The sequence below is a fragment of the Myotis nattereri genome (genome assembly GCF_964212035.1).
Source record: "Myotis nattereri genome assembly, chromosome: 5".
NCBI lineage: Eukaryota > Metazoa > Chordata > Mammalia > Chiroptera > Vespertilionidae > Myotis > Myotis nattereri.
The window spans coordinates 76,346,753-76,364,126 of record NC_138080.1 but is presented as its reverse complement, the minus strand read 5'-3'; the positions used below and the strand labels follow the sequence as shown (position 1 = coordinate 76,364,126).

The window sequence follows — 17,374 nt, the reverse complement described above, 5'->3', positions numbered from 1 at the left end:
GCGGCTCCTCCGGTGGGGGCAGGGGGCTATGACGATCCAAGGAGGAGGGTGTGGAGGCTCAGCAGACGGAGCTGCCCTGTGATGCACACGGCTGGATGCGCACGGCTGCTTCCTCCACCGCTTCTCAGCGCTGGTGCTGCTGCAGCTCTGAGCGGGAGCGGTGACGGAGAGGGGCCTGCTTATTGGACAGAGGGGTGACTGAGCAGGGAAGGCCATGCTCCAGGAGGGAAGGTCTCCACTCAAACAACAGCCCCTGCGGGGCGGGGGTTGGGGGGGGGGTTGGCCCTCCCCCCTGCCCCCTCCCCCTGCCACTTTATCTAAAATCGAAAACCCTTCCCCTCTGCCATTCTGTCCCCCTCCCTGTTTTATTTCTGACCGTGCAGCTGTGTAACATACGTGTTTTATGAATTTCATTTGCTTGCTTGTTGTATGTTTCTCCATGTGAGATCATAAGCGTTGTGGGGACAGGGGCTGCGGCTGCCTTGGCCCTGCTGTATCCCAGGACAGTACATATTTGTTGAATGAATGAATACATGACCAGATGAGTAAACAAATAGGTCAGGAGGCCGATCAGGGTGCCTGGGGGAGAGGCAATGTGGTGGGCATAGGAGGATTAGGCCTGACAAAAATGCACGTGCAAAGCCAAGCCCACGGAGGCTGGAGGTGGCCAGAAAGAAAGTGAAGAGCAGGCGGAGGCCCTGCCTCGGAGGCCAGCGGCCCTGGAGGGCAGAGGGGTCACTGACCCAGCCGGAGGATCGGAGGGGAGGGGCCTGTTTCTGGGCAAGATGGGAGATTCTGGTTGGATGAAAGGGTCTTTACTGCCCCTTTTGGGAGAAGAGGGTGTGCCTGTCCTTAGGTGTCGGCCACACCACGTGTTTCAGCCTGGTTGCTATCAGACACTGCCCAGCCCTGGCCTGCAGTCCATTTTCCCGGCTGCCCCCTCTCACCCACCCCTGCACCACCAGGGCTCTGCAAGTTTTTGCATCTTTATGTCGGATCATCTGCATTTGTGACCCCCCTCCCCCCCACCCTCCACCCCCGCCCCTGTGCCTGCCCCAGCCACTCCGTGTACAAAAGCAAGCATGAAAAGTGGACATGAGGAGCATGCTGGAGGGTAGCCTCTCTTCCTTTTTTGTCTTTTAATTTTCTAGATTCCAGCTATTCTAAATCTCATCTTGGGCTTATAGCTGGCAGTCATGCTAAGCAGGTGACATGGTCTTCTGGAAGGTACCTGGAGGGTATGATGAATAATTAACATGTGAACCTGTCCCCTTTCCTCCTAGGGGCCATCTGTCCTCCCCCGAACACCCACATGGCAGTCTTGATTTTCTTAGGGCACGCAGTGCGCTGGGCTTGCCGAGTCCTGCTAGTGTCGCTGGAGGTGACTGTCATGGAGGGCCCCCGAACCTCCCCCCGGGTGCCGAGTCAGAGCCCCAGGCTGCTAATTGTTAGGAGAGTCGTGCACGCAGAGCTTGCTTGTGTGGAGGCCGAGATGTGGATCACTTTCCAAATCAAAACGTTAATTAGTTTTTAATTTGTTGGGTTGTCTGAGAGATAACACTGGAAAGGGCCCTCTTTCCTTCTTGGTCTCTTTTTTTTTTTTTTTTAAATATATTTTATTGATTTTTTTACAGAGAGGAAGGGAGAGAGATAGAGAGTTAGAAACATCGATGAGAGAGAAACATCGATCAGCTGACTCAGGCACATCTACTGGGGATGTGCCCGCAACCCAGGTACATGCCCTTGACCGGAATCGAACCTGGGACCTTTCAGTCTGCAGGCCGACGCTCTATCCACTGAGCCAAACCGGTTTCGGCTCCTTCTTGCTCTCTTAACCTGGCTGTGTGCAGGCCGTTATGTTTAACGCCGTGGAGTGATCAATTCGTCTCTGACATTTATTCCATCAAACACAATTTTAATGTTTACTTGTTGCTGCGGGAGATTAGCCACAGAACACTTAAATTCGGAGTCAACTTAAAAAAAAATTGTATATGAATAACCTTTAAAATAGAGTTTCAAAAAATTACTTAGAATTTAAAATCCCTAAATTCTCATATAATAGTCTATTCATTCTTTACTTTTAAAAATGAGAAAATTAACTCCTAACTGGTCTTAATTTTTGAAGGCCTGGCACATATCCTCACATTACCTTTCCTATCTGGTGTTTTACAGTTACCATGAATCCCCTTTCTCTTTAGAGCAGCGGTTCTCAACCTGTGGGTCGCAACCCCTTTGGGGGTCGAACGACCCTTACACAGGGGTCGCCTAAGACCATCGGAAAACACATATATTATTACATATTGTTTTTGTGATTAATCACTATGCTTTAATTATGTTCAATTTGTAACAATGAAATTGGGGGTCACCACAACATGAGGAACTGTATTAAAGGGTCGCGGCATTAGGAAGGTTGAGAACCACTGCTGTAGAGTATCACAGCTTTCTCCTATACTGGGCAACCTCTGCTCTGCCTCAGAAAGCACTGGGCAGAATTCCCTGTGAGACTCAGCCCATGTTTCTGATTCGCCCTGGCTGGGCTGTCTGGTCTCCCCATTTTACAGGTGGGTAAACTCTGGTGGGAGATGGCTCTCTCAGGGCTGCAGCTGGTGGAATAGTTATGACCAAAAGCAGGTTATTCCGACTTCCTGGAGGCTGCGAGGGTCTTGTTTCACAGTATCCCTCAGGGACATATAATAAAATTGATGTTCCTCACATATGTGCCACATCCAAGGCTATTGTAGCTTCATAAAAGTGATTTTTTTTTTTTAAAAAAAAACAACCAAGGAAACAAAATAGATGATTTGCACCTCAATCATAAAGAGATTTCTAATATTTTTTCAAAATTGTCTATCCATGGTCTCTCCCTTTTGTCTTGATAAACCTCCTTTTACATTCCCCTGTCCTGTGTAAGCACTAGTTTGCTTACACTGATCCATTTATTATTGGGGGGGAAATAGAAGGGACACAGACCTCACCGTATCAGCCATGTTTCAGCCCAGTGAAGGCCACTGACTTCCTTTGCCTGTGTTGCCATGCCCAGCCCCACCCCTTCTGTTCTTGGTCTCCTGAGAAAGGCAGCAAGGCCTCACCTGATTGGGCAGGTTGTGGGTGAAGCTGACTGAAAGGCCAAAGCAACTCCTTAGCTACCTAAGCATCTTGGGGTTTGGGCTGCCGCCTGTGCCTCTCCTGCCTTTAACATGCCTTTAAGGCATTAATAGCCCATCTACCCCAGAGGACTCGTGGGCAGTTCTCTGTGATGCAGGAGATGAGCTCTGACCTCTTGCCTGGGTGGCATTTCTCAAGAGCGGGCACATCCTTGTTGGCATTTCCCTTGAACACTTGCCCAGAAAACTCTGTTGTTAGCTGGATTATTCACTTGGCCCTCAAACTAGCCCTTGAGTGTAAGGTTAATCCCCTAACCCTTTCTTTATCTGGCTTTAAGGCCCAGGCTTGTTGTGCTGGGAAATCTAACAATCGGAGGTTTTCCTTCTGCTTTTAACTGAATGATACCGGTGAGGTAAAGTGCACAAAGTGCTCGGTGTGGGCTCAGGAAACGGGAGCCAGTGACGGAACACTCGCTGCATCAGGCATCGCTTTATTTAGCCGTATCCTGCCCGTCCAAGGGAAGATTTTAATTACAGAATGGGGTCTTGCTAGCAAAACTGAGAGTGGTTAGAGTCAAACTTTTAAAATTCAAATGAATGAATGAAAAATTGTAGGAAGGGTTGTTAAAGAAGCATTCGTTTTAAGAGCATCTCAGAAATGAATAAAGTAGAATTTAGATGTCAGAATTCAGTCTTGATTAGCCCTGATAGCACAGCTTCCCTCTCCACTGTATCAAATGGTTTATAAATTGGACACATGGGCTTCCTTTTGTAGCTTCTTCGGGCACTTGGGGCCGAGGGAACTCTGAGGAAGGGGGTGTCCTCAGCTCCTCTGCGGCTGGACCCTGGGCTCTCCATCAGGACACTGGCAGGGACTGAGGGCCGACCGACAGCTGCCCACCTGAGCAGGTTGTGCCTCATCTGCGCCAGGCTCACCCTCTGCTTTGTCTACGAAGACCTGGCCATGTCGCACTCCTTTCAGCGTAGCTTTCCTGGCATCTCTCCTTACTAGTGGGTACTTTGACCCCCATTTTCCTAAGCTACACAGCCAACATTTTCCCAGAAGCCACCGAATCCCTTAATATTTCAAGTGACAGACTGAGACTTACCCTCTCACCAAGGGTGGATGAGGAGGCGTGGCTGTGGTCTGGGCCCGCGCTACTCCACCCCTTTCCTGAGCCTCACGCGCAGCCTAAGCTGGGAGCACAGCTGACGTGGAAGTGAGAAGCCCCTGGCATGGAGTCTGAGGCTCCTCATTCATGCTTTTTCAGCAGCTCTCACACTGTGCTTTGGTAGCTGAGGATCTGTAATAGATTTTTGGATTATGAAAAATATTACTCAGCACTCACATTATATTGATTCAAAAATAAAGATTATGCAGTTCAACGGCACAGTAAGATACAGCTTTATGGAATGGTAATTTTTTACTTAAGCTCCTCTACATTATAGTGGAAGATAATGGATCTGGGAAGGGTACAATGAGGAATAAAGCTGTTGTATTGTATTGGTTAAATGACATTTAAAATGATTCGGCTGTCAAATTCGTGGAAAGGTTATGAACAGTGAATGAAAAATCTAAAATTAATTCCCTCCTTCAAGAAAGTGTGATTTATACCCTAATAAAATTAGATTTTTAGTTAAAGAAATTTAGTCATTAAGTAATGTCCCTGCGCTGACTCTCATTTATAACCATCTTGTTTGAAGCTTCTGCAGCAAATCATTTTCCCCTTAGGCAGTGCACCCAGGACCTTGGTGTCACTGATGTCAGGGAGCTTTGTTCTTTAGTTCTGCTTCAGCTTTTTGGGGGTTGATTTTCAAGTACTGGAAAGACAGGTGTTTTATTTTTAATCCTTACCCGAGGAGTGAGGATGTTTTTCCCATTGATTTTTAGCCGGGGGGTGGGGGGGGGGAGGGAGGAAGGAGAGAAAAGCATTGATATGAGAGAGACACATTGACTGGTTGCCTCCCACACGCCCCCTTGACCAGGAACTGAACCCGAGACCCTCCAGTGCTCAGGCTGACGCTCTAACCACTGAGCAAGGCGGGAAAGACAGATTTTTATTTAGCCTCAATAATTGATGGAGCCATTGAACTCATTGCCTCCCGCAAATGATTTTACCATCCCTTAGTTAACTTCACTAATGGCGGTAGTGATGACGAACCACCAGGAGGACAGATGTGTGCCAGCCACCATGCTCAGCATGGTCCAGGCTTATTGCTGTTTCTCTTAGTCATCACAACTACTCTATGAGGGAGGCACCATCATGGCCTGGTTTTACAGAGGCACAAACTGAGGCTGAGGGGGTAATCTACTTCCCCAAAGGGGTCGGGGTACAGCTGTATGGAGTTGACACCTTTGTCATAAACTCAGAAACTGGATATATGTGGTTTCTTGCTCAATTTTGAATTCTACATATGTTTTCTCTCTGTTTTCTTGATCAGCCTTCTTAGGAATTTATCAAGTTTATTATCTTTTCAAAGAACCAACTGTTGGCTTTAAAATTTTGTGGTATAATTTTTTTCTCTTATAATTCATTGATTTCTACTCCTAACTTATTTTTTTTCCATCTACTTTTTGTGGGCTTAAATTGTCCTTTTCCTAGCTTTTAGAGATAGATGTTTAGGTCATCAATTTCTAGCCTTTATTTTTTCTACATGCATTTAAGGCTATAATTTCCCTCTAACTACTGCTTTAGCCATATCCCATAATTTTGTAAATGCTATTATTCAGTCATCATTCAATTCAAAATGTCTTCTCATTTTCTTTGTGATTTTCTTTAGGAAATTATACAGTACTAGAGGCCCGGTGCACAAAAATTTGTGCACTCGGGGGGGGGGGGGGCGGGAGGGTCCCTCAGCCTGGCCTGTGCCCTCTTGCAGTCTGGGACCCCTCAGGAGATAACACCCTGCTGGCTTAGGCCTGCTCCCGGGTGGCAGAGGGCAGGCCCAATCCCTAGGTGCAGCACCTGGTCAGGCTCAGAGCAGGGCCGATTGGGGAGTTGGGGCGCCGCCCCCTGTCATGCACAGAGCAGGGCGGATTGGGAGGTTGTGATGCCACCCTCAGTCACGCTCAGGGTAGGGCCGATTGGGGGGTTGGGGCACCGTTCCCTGTCACACTCAAGGCAGGGTCATGGGGAGGTTGCGGCGCCACCACCTGTCACACACACAGCAGGGCCAATCAGGGGGTTGGGGTGCTGCCCCCTGTCACGCACAGAGCAGGGCCCGTCAGGGGGTTGAGGAGCTCCCCCCTGTCACGCACAGAGCAGGGCCCATCAGGGGGTTGAGGAGCTCCCCCCTGTCACTCACAGAGTAGGGCCGATAGGGGAGTTGGGGCACCACCCCCTGTCACACACAGAGCAGGGCGGATCAGGGGGTTGGGGTGCCACCCTCTATCACCCACAGAGCAGGGCTGATTAGGGGGTTAGGGCGCCACCACTCTCACACTCAGGGTAAGGCCGATGGGGAGGTTATGGCCCTACCCCATCACACACAGAGCAGGACCTGTGGGGTGGGGGTTGCAGTGCCGCCCTCTATCACCCACAGAGCAGGGCCGATCAGGGGGTTGGGGCGCCGCCACTCTCACACTCAGGGTAGGGCCGATGGGGAGGTTATGGCTCTACCCCGTCACACACAGAGCATGGCCGATCAGGGGGTTGGGGCTCCACACCCTGTCACACACAGAGCCGCAGGGCGATCAGGGGGTTGGGGAGCTCCCCCTATCAGGCACAGAGCAGGGCTGATCAGGGGGTTGGGGCGCCTTCCCCTGTCGCGAACAGAGCAGGGCGGATAGGGAGGTTGTGGCCCCGTCCCCTGTCACACACAGAGCCACAGGGCGATCAGGGGGTTTGGGCGCTGCCCCCTGTCACGCTGATCTCGGTGCCGGGAGGCCTCTTGGCTCCGCTGATCCCGGTGCTGGGAGACATATTACCCTTTTACTATATAGAATAGAGGCCTGGTGCATGGGTGGGGGCCGGCTGGTTTGCCCTGAAGGGTGTCCTGGATCAGGGTAGGGGTCCCCACTGGGGTGCCTGGCCAGTCTGGGTGAGGGGCTGAGGGCTGTTTTCAGGCTGGTGGGTGACTGAAGCTCCCAACTGCTCCTTTTTTTATTTTTATTTTTTATTCTGGGCCAGCTTTAGCTTTGAGGCTTGGCTCCAGCTCTGAGGCCTCCGCTGCTGAAAGCAGGTTTCTGGCCTTTGTTTACCTTCTGTATTTGAAACAATGTTGTGATCCTGCTGGCTGATGCCCGATGGACTAAAGCATGTTTCTGGGGTTTTGTTTAGCTTCTATATTTGTAACATAGTTGCTTAGAGTTGCAGCTCAGAGGCCGGCAGCGGCAGGCGGGGAACGTTGGAGTCCTCCGTCACTGAAGCAAGCAAGCCTCATATTTGCTTTAAGCTGCCTGGCTGCTGGCCGCCATCTTGGCTGGCAGTTAATTTGCATATTGCCCTGATTAGCCAATGGGAAGGGTAGCGGTCGTACACTAATTACCATGTTTCTCTTTTATTAGATAGGATACTTCTAGATTCATGGATCAGACATTTGGACATTTTTTTCTATAGTCTTAGGTTATTAATTTCTAATTTAATTTCACTGTAGTCAGAAAACTATGTATGTTCTCTATATGATTTTAATAATTTGAAATTCATTGAAACATCCTGATGACTCAGCATATGACTAATTTTTATAAATGTTGAATGGATACTTGAAATATTGTGTAGTATGCAGTTGTTGGGCACAGTGTTTGATGTACATCAAATACATCATTTGTTCATGAGGTTCAAATCTTCTATAGCCTTATTTTTTTTCTCTACATACTCTATGAGTTAGCTACAGAGGTTTCTTAAATTCTCCAACTATTATTGTGGATTTATCAATGTAGATTTATTCTTTTAGTTCTTTTAGTGTTTTTAAAAATATTTTTATTGATTTCAGAGAGGAAAGGAGAGGGAGAGATAGGTAGAAACATCAATGATGACAGAGAATCATCAATTGGCTGCCTCCTGCATGCCCCGTCTGGGTATTGAGCCTGAAACCTGAACTTGAACCCTGACTGAGAATTGAACCATGACCTGCTGGTTCAGAGGTTGATGCTCAACCACTGAGCCAGGCAGTTCTTTTAGTTTTGACTTTATATGTTTAGTCTATGCTATTATATGTCTATAAATTTAGAATTGCTATGTATTCCCGTTAAAATATCCTTCTTTATGAATCATCTTCTTTGTCACTAATAATAATTCTTGTTTTAGAGTCTACATCAACTGTATTTTAGTTGGCATTACTATGGTTTATCTTTTATATCTTTTTACATTCAGCATTTTTATATCTTTTTATTTATGGTGTGTCTCTTATAGGTAGCAAATAATTGAATTTTGTTTTATCTAGTATTTCAACTTTTGTATTTTAGAATTTAAATCTCAGCTGGCTGTTGACCAAAATGTGAGAACTTGGAGAAGTTTTAACCTCTCTGACCTTCTCCTTCCTCCCATTTTAATAAATACCTGGGAAATGAAGTTGAAGAAACCTTTAAAGATCAGATAATCTCATTTTTATTTAAACTATTCAGAGAAAAATAAAGGAAAACTTCCAAATACATTATATGAAACTAGTATTATTTTAATTCCTAAGACTGAGAAAAACAGCACCTAAAAGTTATAGACTATGCTCATTTATGAGTATTAATGCAATAATATATTTAAATCATAGAAAACAGAATTCAGCAGCATGTTTTTAAAAATACACAGTGGTATATATAGAATTGTATACACAATGGAATACTACTCAGCCATAAAAAGGCAAAATATTGCCATTTGTAACAACATAGTCAGACCATGTGGGTATTTTACTAAGGAAATAAGTCAGACAGAAAAGGATAAAAACCATATGATTTCACGCCTATTAGTATGTGGAATATAAAACAAAAAAGTAGCAAACAAACTCATAGATATAGACAACAGATTGGTGGTTATTAGAGGGGAAGGGGGTTGGGGGAGAGTGAAATGGGTAAAGGGGGTCAAATATATGGTGACAAATTAAAGCTAGACTTTTTGTGGATGAGCACACAATGCAGTATACAGATATTGAATTATAATATTCACCTGAAATTTATAAAATGTTATTAACCAATGTTACTTCAATAAAAAAATATAAAGAAAGAAAGAAAAGGAAGAATTTTTTAAAAAGTTATTCCAGAAATACAGGAATAATTGACTACTATGAAATCTAAATAAATCATCAAATTAATAGAGGTAAGGAGGAAAAAATATCATATAGTCATTTCCATAAATGCAGAGAGAGTCTTTGATAAAATTCAACACACATCTTTTTTTTTTCACTCAACAAATGTGTAAGAGCATCTGTCCTCATGTAGCACTGCGGATGCAAAACTGGAAAAGATACTCACATTCTAGTGGAGGGAAAGAGGCAGTGAGTGAGTAGGGGACACGCTGGGCCATTTGTTTTTAAATATTTATTTAAAAATATGTATGGATTTCAATAATATAATAAACATTTTATTTAATAGGCAAACACTGAAGATTTTTTCTTAAAGTCAAAGACAAGACCAGGATGCCCACTATGTCCACAGTATTTAACATTAAATTAAGGGTTAGCTAAAGCAATAAGATAAGAGAAAGCAACTAGAGACATAGGAAATGAAAATAAAATCATTGCTATTTATAGGTTATATAAATAGAAAACCCAAAATAATTAATGGAAAAACTATTACAAACAATAGGATATTTAGTCAAGTGGCTGGTTATAAAATCAATATATTAAAATCAATTGCCATCATATTTACAAACAAAAATGAGTTAGAAGATATAATGGAAGAGAAATTCCATTTATGATAACAAAAATGAAATATTCAAAATACTTAAAGGAAAACGATAAAATACTCTTGAAAGAAATAAAAGTAGACTTGGACCAATTATTGAAAATACCATGTTGCTAGATAAGGTACAATATTATACCACAGTTGGCTTTCTCTAAGTTAATTTACCAATTTTATGCATTTGTAATAAAACTTCCATAAAGTTTTTTTCTAGAGCCATAAAAGTTGATTATTAATTTTCCCTGTTCCACAAACACTAGTTATTTGTGGAGGAGCAGCGTGGGAGGAGCTGGGTTTGCTTTATGCATGCTGTGCTTTGTGGCTACCGTATCTCTCAGCACCCTGAGCACTGGCCATGCTCCCTCTTCTGAACCCTGAGGTGTGAGTGTCCCCTCAGGAACCAGCATTCCGGAAGCTCACTTGGTTCATTGTGCTGTGTTGCTGGGCTGCTGGCCTCTAACATGAATCTTTCACTGACCTCCACTGGGCTTTAGACTCATTGCAGAGGTGGCAGTCAGAGAGTGTAGTTTGGGGAGGGCAAACTTCTCAGTGCCTCCTCAATTTTATCTCTGATATCGCTTCCCCTCCTGACCGCCCCCTCCCCCCCAAAAAAAATGCTAGACAAGAATGCTGAGGTATGAAAGACCATGTCATTTGTTTAAAAAGTGCTGGCCTGGCACTGAATGGCCTTCTTGGTTGTGATGGTGAAGAGTTGGCCCAAGTTTGGTGTTTTATCTTCTTTTTTCTTCAGTTGCTCGCGTGGATTTTCAGCTTACTCTCAATAGTAGGCTTTTTGTCCTAAGCTGGTCATTGATGATGAATTGTAGATACTTTATATTAGTTATGAAACTACAATATATGTTTTCAGCCCTTTCCCACTATTACTTCTCACTGGGTGTTTTTCTGCTTCCTGGGCATTCCAAACCCTACCTTTCCTTAAGCTATCATTCTCTCTCCCTTCCTCCCTTATTCCTGTCTGAAAGCCTGCCCATTCGTCAGCGCTATGTTCACAGGTTCTTTTACAAATCCCCTTCCAGCTGAATGTGAATATTTATCAAGAAAAAATAACCCCTTTATTTTTCAGTAATTTATGTTTGTTCTGTAGCCGCCTGTTCAACTGCGAGTATCTTCAATGCAGGACCTCAGTGTGTTTTACCAATGTCACTTCTAAAATACTTGGCTGATTGCCCTACACATAGCAGGAAGATGAGACTGAATTTAGAAAAACCAAGGGCTTAATGTAGTCAGTGGCATGGACTGGCATTCCATATTGCCCATAGATCCTACCCTTTGGAAACTATTGAATTGATCATAATCAATCACCAGATCATGCCGGTGACCTACACAAGCAATAGTGGCACCACTGATTGGAACCCGTTGCTGGTGAGATAACTGGCCCTCGTTTATCGGTGTTTTCCCTTCGAAGCACCTGCCGTCTAGGTGGAGGGTGGGGTATGGACCTGGAGCAGGTCTTCCACCTGGTACCAGCTCAGATTCCACGTAAGGAAGACCATGAGAGTTGGCTCTGCCCATTTGAAACTGCACAACTGACAGTATTTCCCCCTAAGTCCCCCCAGCAACAAGCTGTTTACATTTATAGATATGTGTGTGCAGAGAGCTTAAGACCCATCCAGCGTTGCTGAATGTCATGTTCTTATGACATTGTTCACCTTTGTGTGAATAAATGGCTAGTAAAGGGTGAGATGTTTGCAAGTAACTGTGCACATGAATTATTCTTCAAAAACACAAAGCCTTTCTTTTCTTGCAGGAATTGAGAAGCTTTGAAGTCACCAGAAGAGAAGGTAGGAAAATGTGTTCATACCCATTTCATTCTTGTGTTGACGTCTTGGGAGCAGTTTGTTGAAGCTAAGATGAACTTCAGAATGTGGGAAGCCTGTTCTTTGAAATTTCATGTGGCCTTTCCTGGGTGCTGACTATTTGGCATTTGGCTTCTAGGGACTCAAGCACTGAGTGCCTGGTTTGCTTGTGAGAACTTTGTTTTCTTCCTTCAAGGATCAGAGGTGATGGTTGGGGAACTGGCTCACTCATGATTATGTTTACAGTCTCTTGCAAGAAGCCTTATTTCATTTTTAGTGAAGTTTGATATAACTATTTAGTTTCACCCAGCAAAAGCAGCATCAACAATAGAAAATGGTTTATTTTTTGAGGTATTTCAATATCTTGGAAAAGATGCCACTGTGAAAAATATTTCTGATTAGATTTTACAGCTTTAGCTAAGCTGAAATAGACATAACCAATTACTTTTCCTTTTGAAAACAATTCTGTGATATCCTGTTTTCCCTGCCAGAGTTCCTTAGCACATTTGTTTTCTGGTCTCTGAGGTAAGTATATGGGTAGTAATTTCTGAAATCTTTCTGTGGAAATTTAAGTTTCCCTTATTGTCCTTCAGCAATACCTGGTCTCTAATAAAGGAAAGTCTTTTGTATGGTTTATGAAATCATCACCAGTCATCCCTTAATTGAAGGGAAGATGAAGCCAGAAACCAAAGTGAGTTCTTGGTCTAGGATCTGGCCTTTGGTTTTATTATTTTTTTTTATTGTTGACACTATTACAAGTGCTCTCCACTTTCCCCCTCTTTGCCTATCTCTGCCCTGCCCCCGCTCCCCTCCCCTGACCTTCACCACATTGTTGTCTGTGGCCATGGGCTATGCATATATGCTCTTTGGCTAATATCTTTACCTATTATCCAGTCTCCCTCCCCCCAACACCCTCCCCTATGACATCTGTCAGTCTTTTCCATGTATCTGGTTTTATTTTGTTCATCAGTTTATCTTGTTCATTAGATTCCACATAATAGTAAGATCATATAGTATTTGTCTTTCTCTGACTGGTTTATTTCACTTAGCATAAAAATCTCTAGGCCCATTCATGCTGTCACAAGGCATAAGAGTTCCTTCATTTTACAGCTGCATAGTATTTCACTGTGTAAATGTACCAGAGCTTTTTTATCCACTCATCTACTGATGGACGCTTGGACTATTTCCAGATCTTGGCTATTGTAAATCACACTGCTATGCACATAGGGGTGCATATATTCTTTCTGATTGGTGTTTTGGGATTCTTAAGATATATTCCTAGAAGTGGGATCACTGGGCCAAAACACAGTTCCACTTTAAATTTTTTGAGAACCATCCATACTGTTTCCATAGTGGCTGCACCAGTCTGTATTCCCACCAGCAGTGCATGAGGATTCCCTTTTCTCCACATCCGCACCAGCACTTATTGTTTGTTGATTTATTGATGGTAGCCATTCTGACAGGTGTGAGGTGATACCTCACTGTGGTTTTAATTTGCATCTCTCTGATGATTAATGACATTGAACATTTTTTCCTATGTCTGGCCTTTGGTTTTAGATTAATTACACCTTCTCTGTGGCAATGTCTCCAAAAAGTGGCAATCTTTAAAAAGTGAGCAAATCCCATATTGACTCCCAAATGTAACATATTCCTGCCTCCTGATTAGCTCTTATTTTGTATACTACAATGAAAGACAGAATGGCCATTTTGTCAAAGTGTGTTTCTAGAGCTTAGAGACCTAAACTTTCCACACTATCTATATTAGTGGACTATTCCAACTAGGTGTTTGCTGCTGTCCATGGTGCTGGAACCTTGCATTCAAAGGAGGTAGATAATCTGGTTTAGGATGAACATCTGGCTTCCATTCCCATTTGCTATTGTCTCTGGCTTGCTGCTGTCCATGTCCTCTGAATTGCATCCATAGGTTAAAACTGCACTATTTGGGTAGCAAAACTAAATTAAATTGGATGAAGGTGGGTGGGGCAGGGAAGGCACGTTTCTTATTGAAAGTTGTGTTCACAGTGGGTGTGATGGCCATGAGTTGAAGAGAAATAACCACAAGGAGAGAAGGTGACATGAACTTAGTTTTTGATTACTATTCAATTCATGTCAGTATTTCTAAGTGTGAATGTTTGGAATTCATTTGCATTGTGGAATCACATTATTTTGGAATCTTCCTGTCCTTCCTGTGTTAGAAATGTTTCTAAATAGTAAGATTGGGGTACGAGAGAACTATGGATATTTTTCTCAAAGGCATAAAACAGTCTGAGGCTGTCTGAGGATGAGCAACGGCTTGGCCAGGCTGTACTCTACTCATTCTGAAGCAGCAGCTTTCACACTGGCTGACCAGCACTTCCTTCGGGTTTGTACTGGCAAATTTGTCCTGACACCACATAAACGTCTTGCTTCCTGTTTGCACTGATGTCTTGCTTGCTTGTTTCTGTCAAAGTTGAGTGTTTGAGAATTCCTGAAATAGCCCAGTGCCTTAATGTCAATGCTGATAACCTGGCAGCAGGAAGGAAAAGTGAACCTTGCAGGTTGCTTGCAAGTATTTCTCTGTCTGAGAATTCATGGGCTTGGCAGTGGGGTTGTTAATCTTTTCCAGAACAGTGTAGGGGTATACAAATAATAAAGGCACTGTGAATATTTAAATAAAGTATTATTCCTTAAAACAGAAGATATTGTCTACCCACAGATACTTAAGTTTGGGGGCCTTAGCTTTGACTTTGAGCTAGGGCTGAAAGAGAAGCAAATACGTCACACTCTGAATGTTTCTGTTCAGTGTACTGGGCCCAGCAGGTTCTGGAGAGGTAGCCTCTGGATTACAACATCTCGGATATTTTCATGTTTTTGTTTTGTGTTGTTTAAGTACTGTACCTGACTCAGGGCTACAACTAGATGACCAATTGCAACTTCACACTATATGACTCCTGGACACTCTCCACTAAGTCTGTGAAGTGATAGGGACTCATATCAGTAGTGGAACTGGAGTCCAGGCTAAATCATAGTGGGGTTGAAGACTGTTAGTGACATGACACACTGTTTGCCTGAGACCTGCTGTCTGCCCTGTTTCCCCCTACGGTCCTCCCAGCCTTGGGTCCAGTGTTATGGTCCCAGACTATAGCCCAGCTTCCTTACCTCTGGCTTCACTCACATTGTTCCTACAGCCTGCATGCTCTTTCCTGTAGGTAGTATTTAGCATACCCTACCTTCTCTGAGAGATCAGGGATCCTATTAGGTCAACCATTTCCTGAGAGTAGAGACCCTCCCCTCATTCACCCCAGATCCCTCACAACCCTAGCCCAGGCCTGTAACTACTCAATAATTGTTTCTTGACCTAAATGCAAGCTACACATTGCTTTGTATGGGTCCTAACCCAATGAGTGATGTACTGATCAGAAGGGGAGAATTTGGACACACACGTAGGGAGGACACCATGTGATGATGGAGGCAGAGACGGGAGCGGCGAGTCTATTTGCCAGGCATTGCTGGCAACCACCAGAAGCCAGGCAGAGGCAAGGAGCCTCCTCCCTGCAGCCCTCAGAGATAGCAGGGCTCTGTCAACACCTTGGTGTCTGACTTCCGGTCTCCAGAACTGTGAGAAATTAATTTTTCTGGTTTTAAACCACCGATTTGTGGAACTTTGTTACAGCACCCCTAGGAAAGTACTGCACCAGGCAAATGCCAGGCTCAGAATTGAGCTAATTTTTGCCGTTGTTGATGTTTTACTGATGTTTACTCTCAGGTCTTTAAGGTGCTAAGTCTGACTGTCCACAATGGGGTGTAATATGCAGCATTTCCCGAGCTTAGCTTCCCAGGGCATCTCCGTTTTGTTGTTTTTTAACATGTTGGGACTGGCATGCAATGCCCTCTGCAAGCCCTGCTGTGGAGCGTTCAGGGAGAAGGTGTACTTCCTCAGTGCCCAGGACGGGATGCCCTGGCACCGGTGACGTCGAGGGCGGTGCAAGGACAGGATGGTAGGGTAGTAATAATGATAATCACTTCTCAGTTGCTCTGAAGTTCTCAGAGACCTTTCACTTTTTTTTTAATCCTCACCTGAGGATATTGTTTCCATTGCTTTTCAGAAAGAGTGGAAGGGAGGAAGGGAGGGAGGGAGGGAGGGAGGGAGGGAGGGAGGGAGGGAGGGAGGGAGAGAGGGAGAGAGAGACATTGATATGAGAGAGACGCATCAACTGGTTGCCTCTCACATGCACCCCGACTGGGAGGCAGGGAGCGAACTGCAACCTAGGTATGTGCTCTTGACCAGGAAGTGAACCCATGGCCCTTCATCGTGCGGGCCGACACTCCAACCACTGAGCAACACTGGCCAGGGTGACCTTCACCATTCTTTACCTCCCGTGACGTGACTCTCGGCAACCCAGAGCATGATTAGGTAGCACCTTATACATGCAACTCCGCCCTTCCTAGCCATCTGGTTTTAGTAGCAACAAGGGCTCCCTCTGATGCGTCCATCCTCTCTCTAAGGGTGGTGGTTTACATGACTTGATCTTGTGTTATCACATCCAAAGTCTGTGTACCTACGAGGTCTCTGTACCTACGTGCCCACTCCCAAGCCAGACTGCCGGGAGGGACTCTTGTAAGGAAACTTCCTAGGGGAGCTTTGTTTCCAGTTAGCTCTGTGGTAAGGATTCTCGGGGGGACCTGGAGGGAGATATAGTTTCAGAGATTTTGGCAGGACTGAAAGACTGGTAGGATTTTTTTGGGGGGGAAGGACCCATGCCTTCCCAGCTGGACGAAGCCCTTCCACCTTCAGGGCAGCCCCGTATTATCCTCAGATCCTGGGACGCACGGGTGCGAGCTGCACGGGGAAGGCGAGCAGGCTGCTGCATCATCTGCTTTTCCGTGCAGGTGCCCCCCCTCCCCCCAGATGCCCACAATTTAATTTCAACTTTTTCCTGAGGCTTCAGCACAAGGTGCCAGCCTCACCTCTCCTAGCCACTCCCGAGTCCACTCAGAGGGCTGGTGCTGGTTGCGACTGCCAGGTCTCATCTGCTCAAACCAGTCCTTTCTCTAACCGATCCCATCATGTTGAATTACGGGCATGAGAGAACACTTGAGTGAGCTGAGCAAGTGGCTGGGACAATGCAGCCCTTGTCAGTCATGTCTCAGGAGCATGGGGTGATCTGTGCACCCTTCCAGATGCCTGTGACTGTGCTGCAGAGGCTGTGAGTGTTGGGGTGGGCACCAGTGTCACGTTGTATTACCCGATGGTGGCTCACCCACATGTTCCAGTCCACACCCACCTGGCCTGGCTTCTAGCAGGGCTGTGAGGGAGACCTGGGAAGAGGGGTGCTGCTGTCTTCAAGATAAAAGGAAGAGGGGAGTGACGGTCACACACAGCATCAGGGTGGCTCCAGCTGCTTAGCAACGCACATCTCCTCAGTAAATATGACCTGCAGTCCTGAGTGTAGAGCCTCGCTCTCTGAAAGTCCTTGGAATTATCCCTAATTGTCAGCTGCCTCTAACAGCCCCTTATAGTTCCATGCACCTGGAGAACTTCAGCTATCGAGAATTGCGTTCTGCTCACCATTCATTGTGATTTTGTTTAGCAGCTGTTTTCTGGATCTCTCAGTTGTCTGCATAATGTCTCTTGGCATAAGGTG

At 45.2% G+C, this 17,374-nt stretch overlaps 1 protein-coding gene across 1 annotated transcript in view; it reads left to right on the top strand.

Annotated features, from left to right (window-relative positions):
• Positions 1–17,374, top strand: part of FSTL4 (follistatin like 4) — a 323,738-nt gene that overhangs the window by 22,696 nt on the left and 283,668 nt on the right. The window contains exon 3 of the mRNA XM_081091526.1: positions 11,702–11,735. Within this exon, the coding sequence (XP_080947652.1) occupies positions 11,702–11,735 (34 nt within the window). The remainder of the gene's footprint in view (positions 1–11,701; positions 11,736–17,374) is intronic.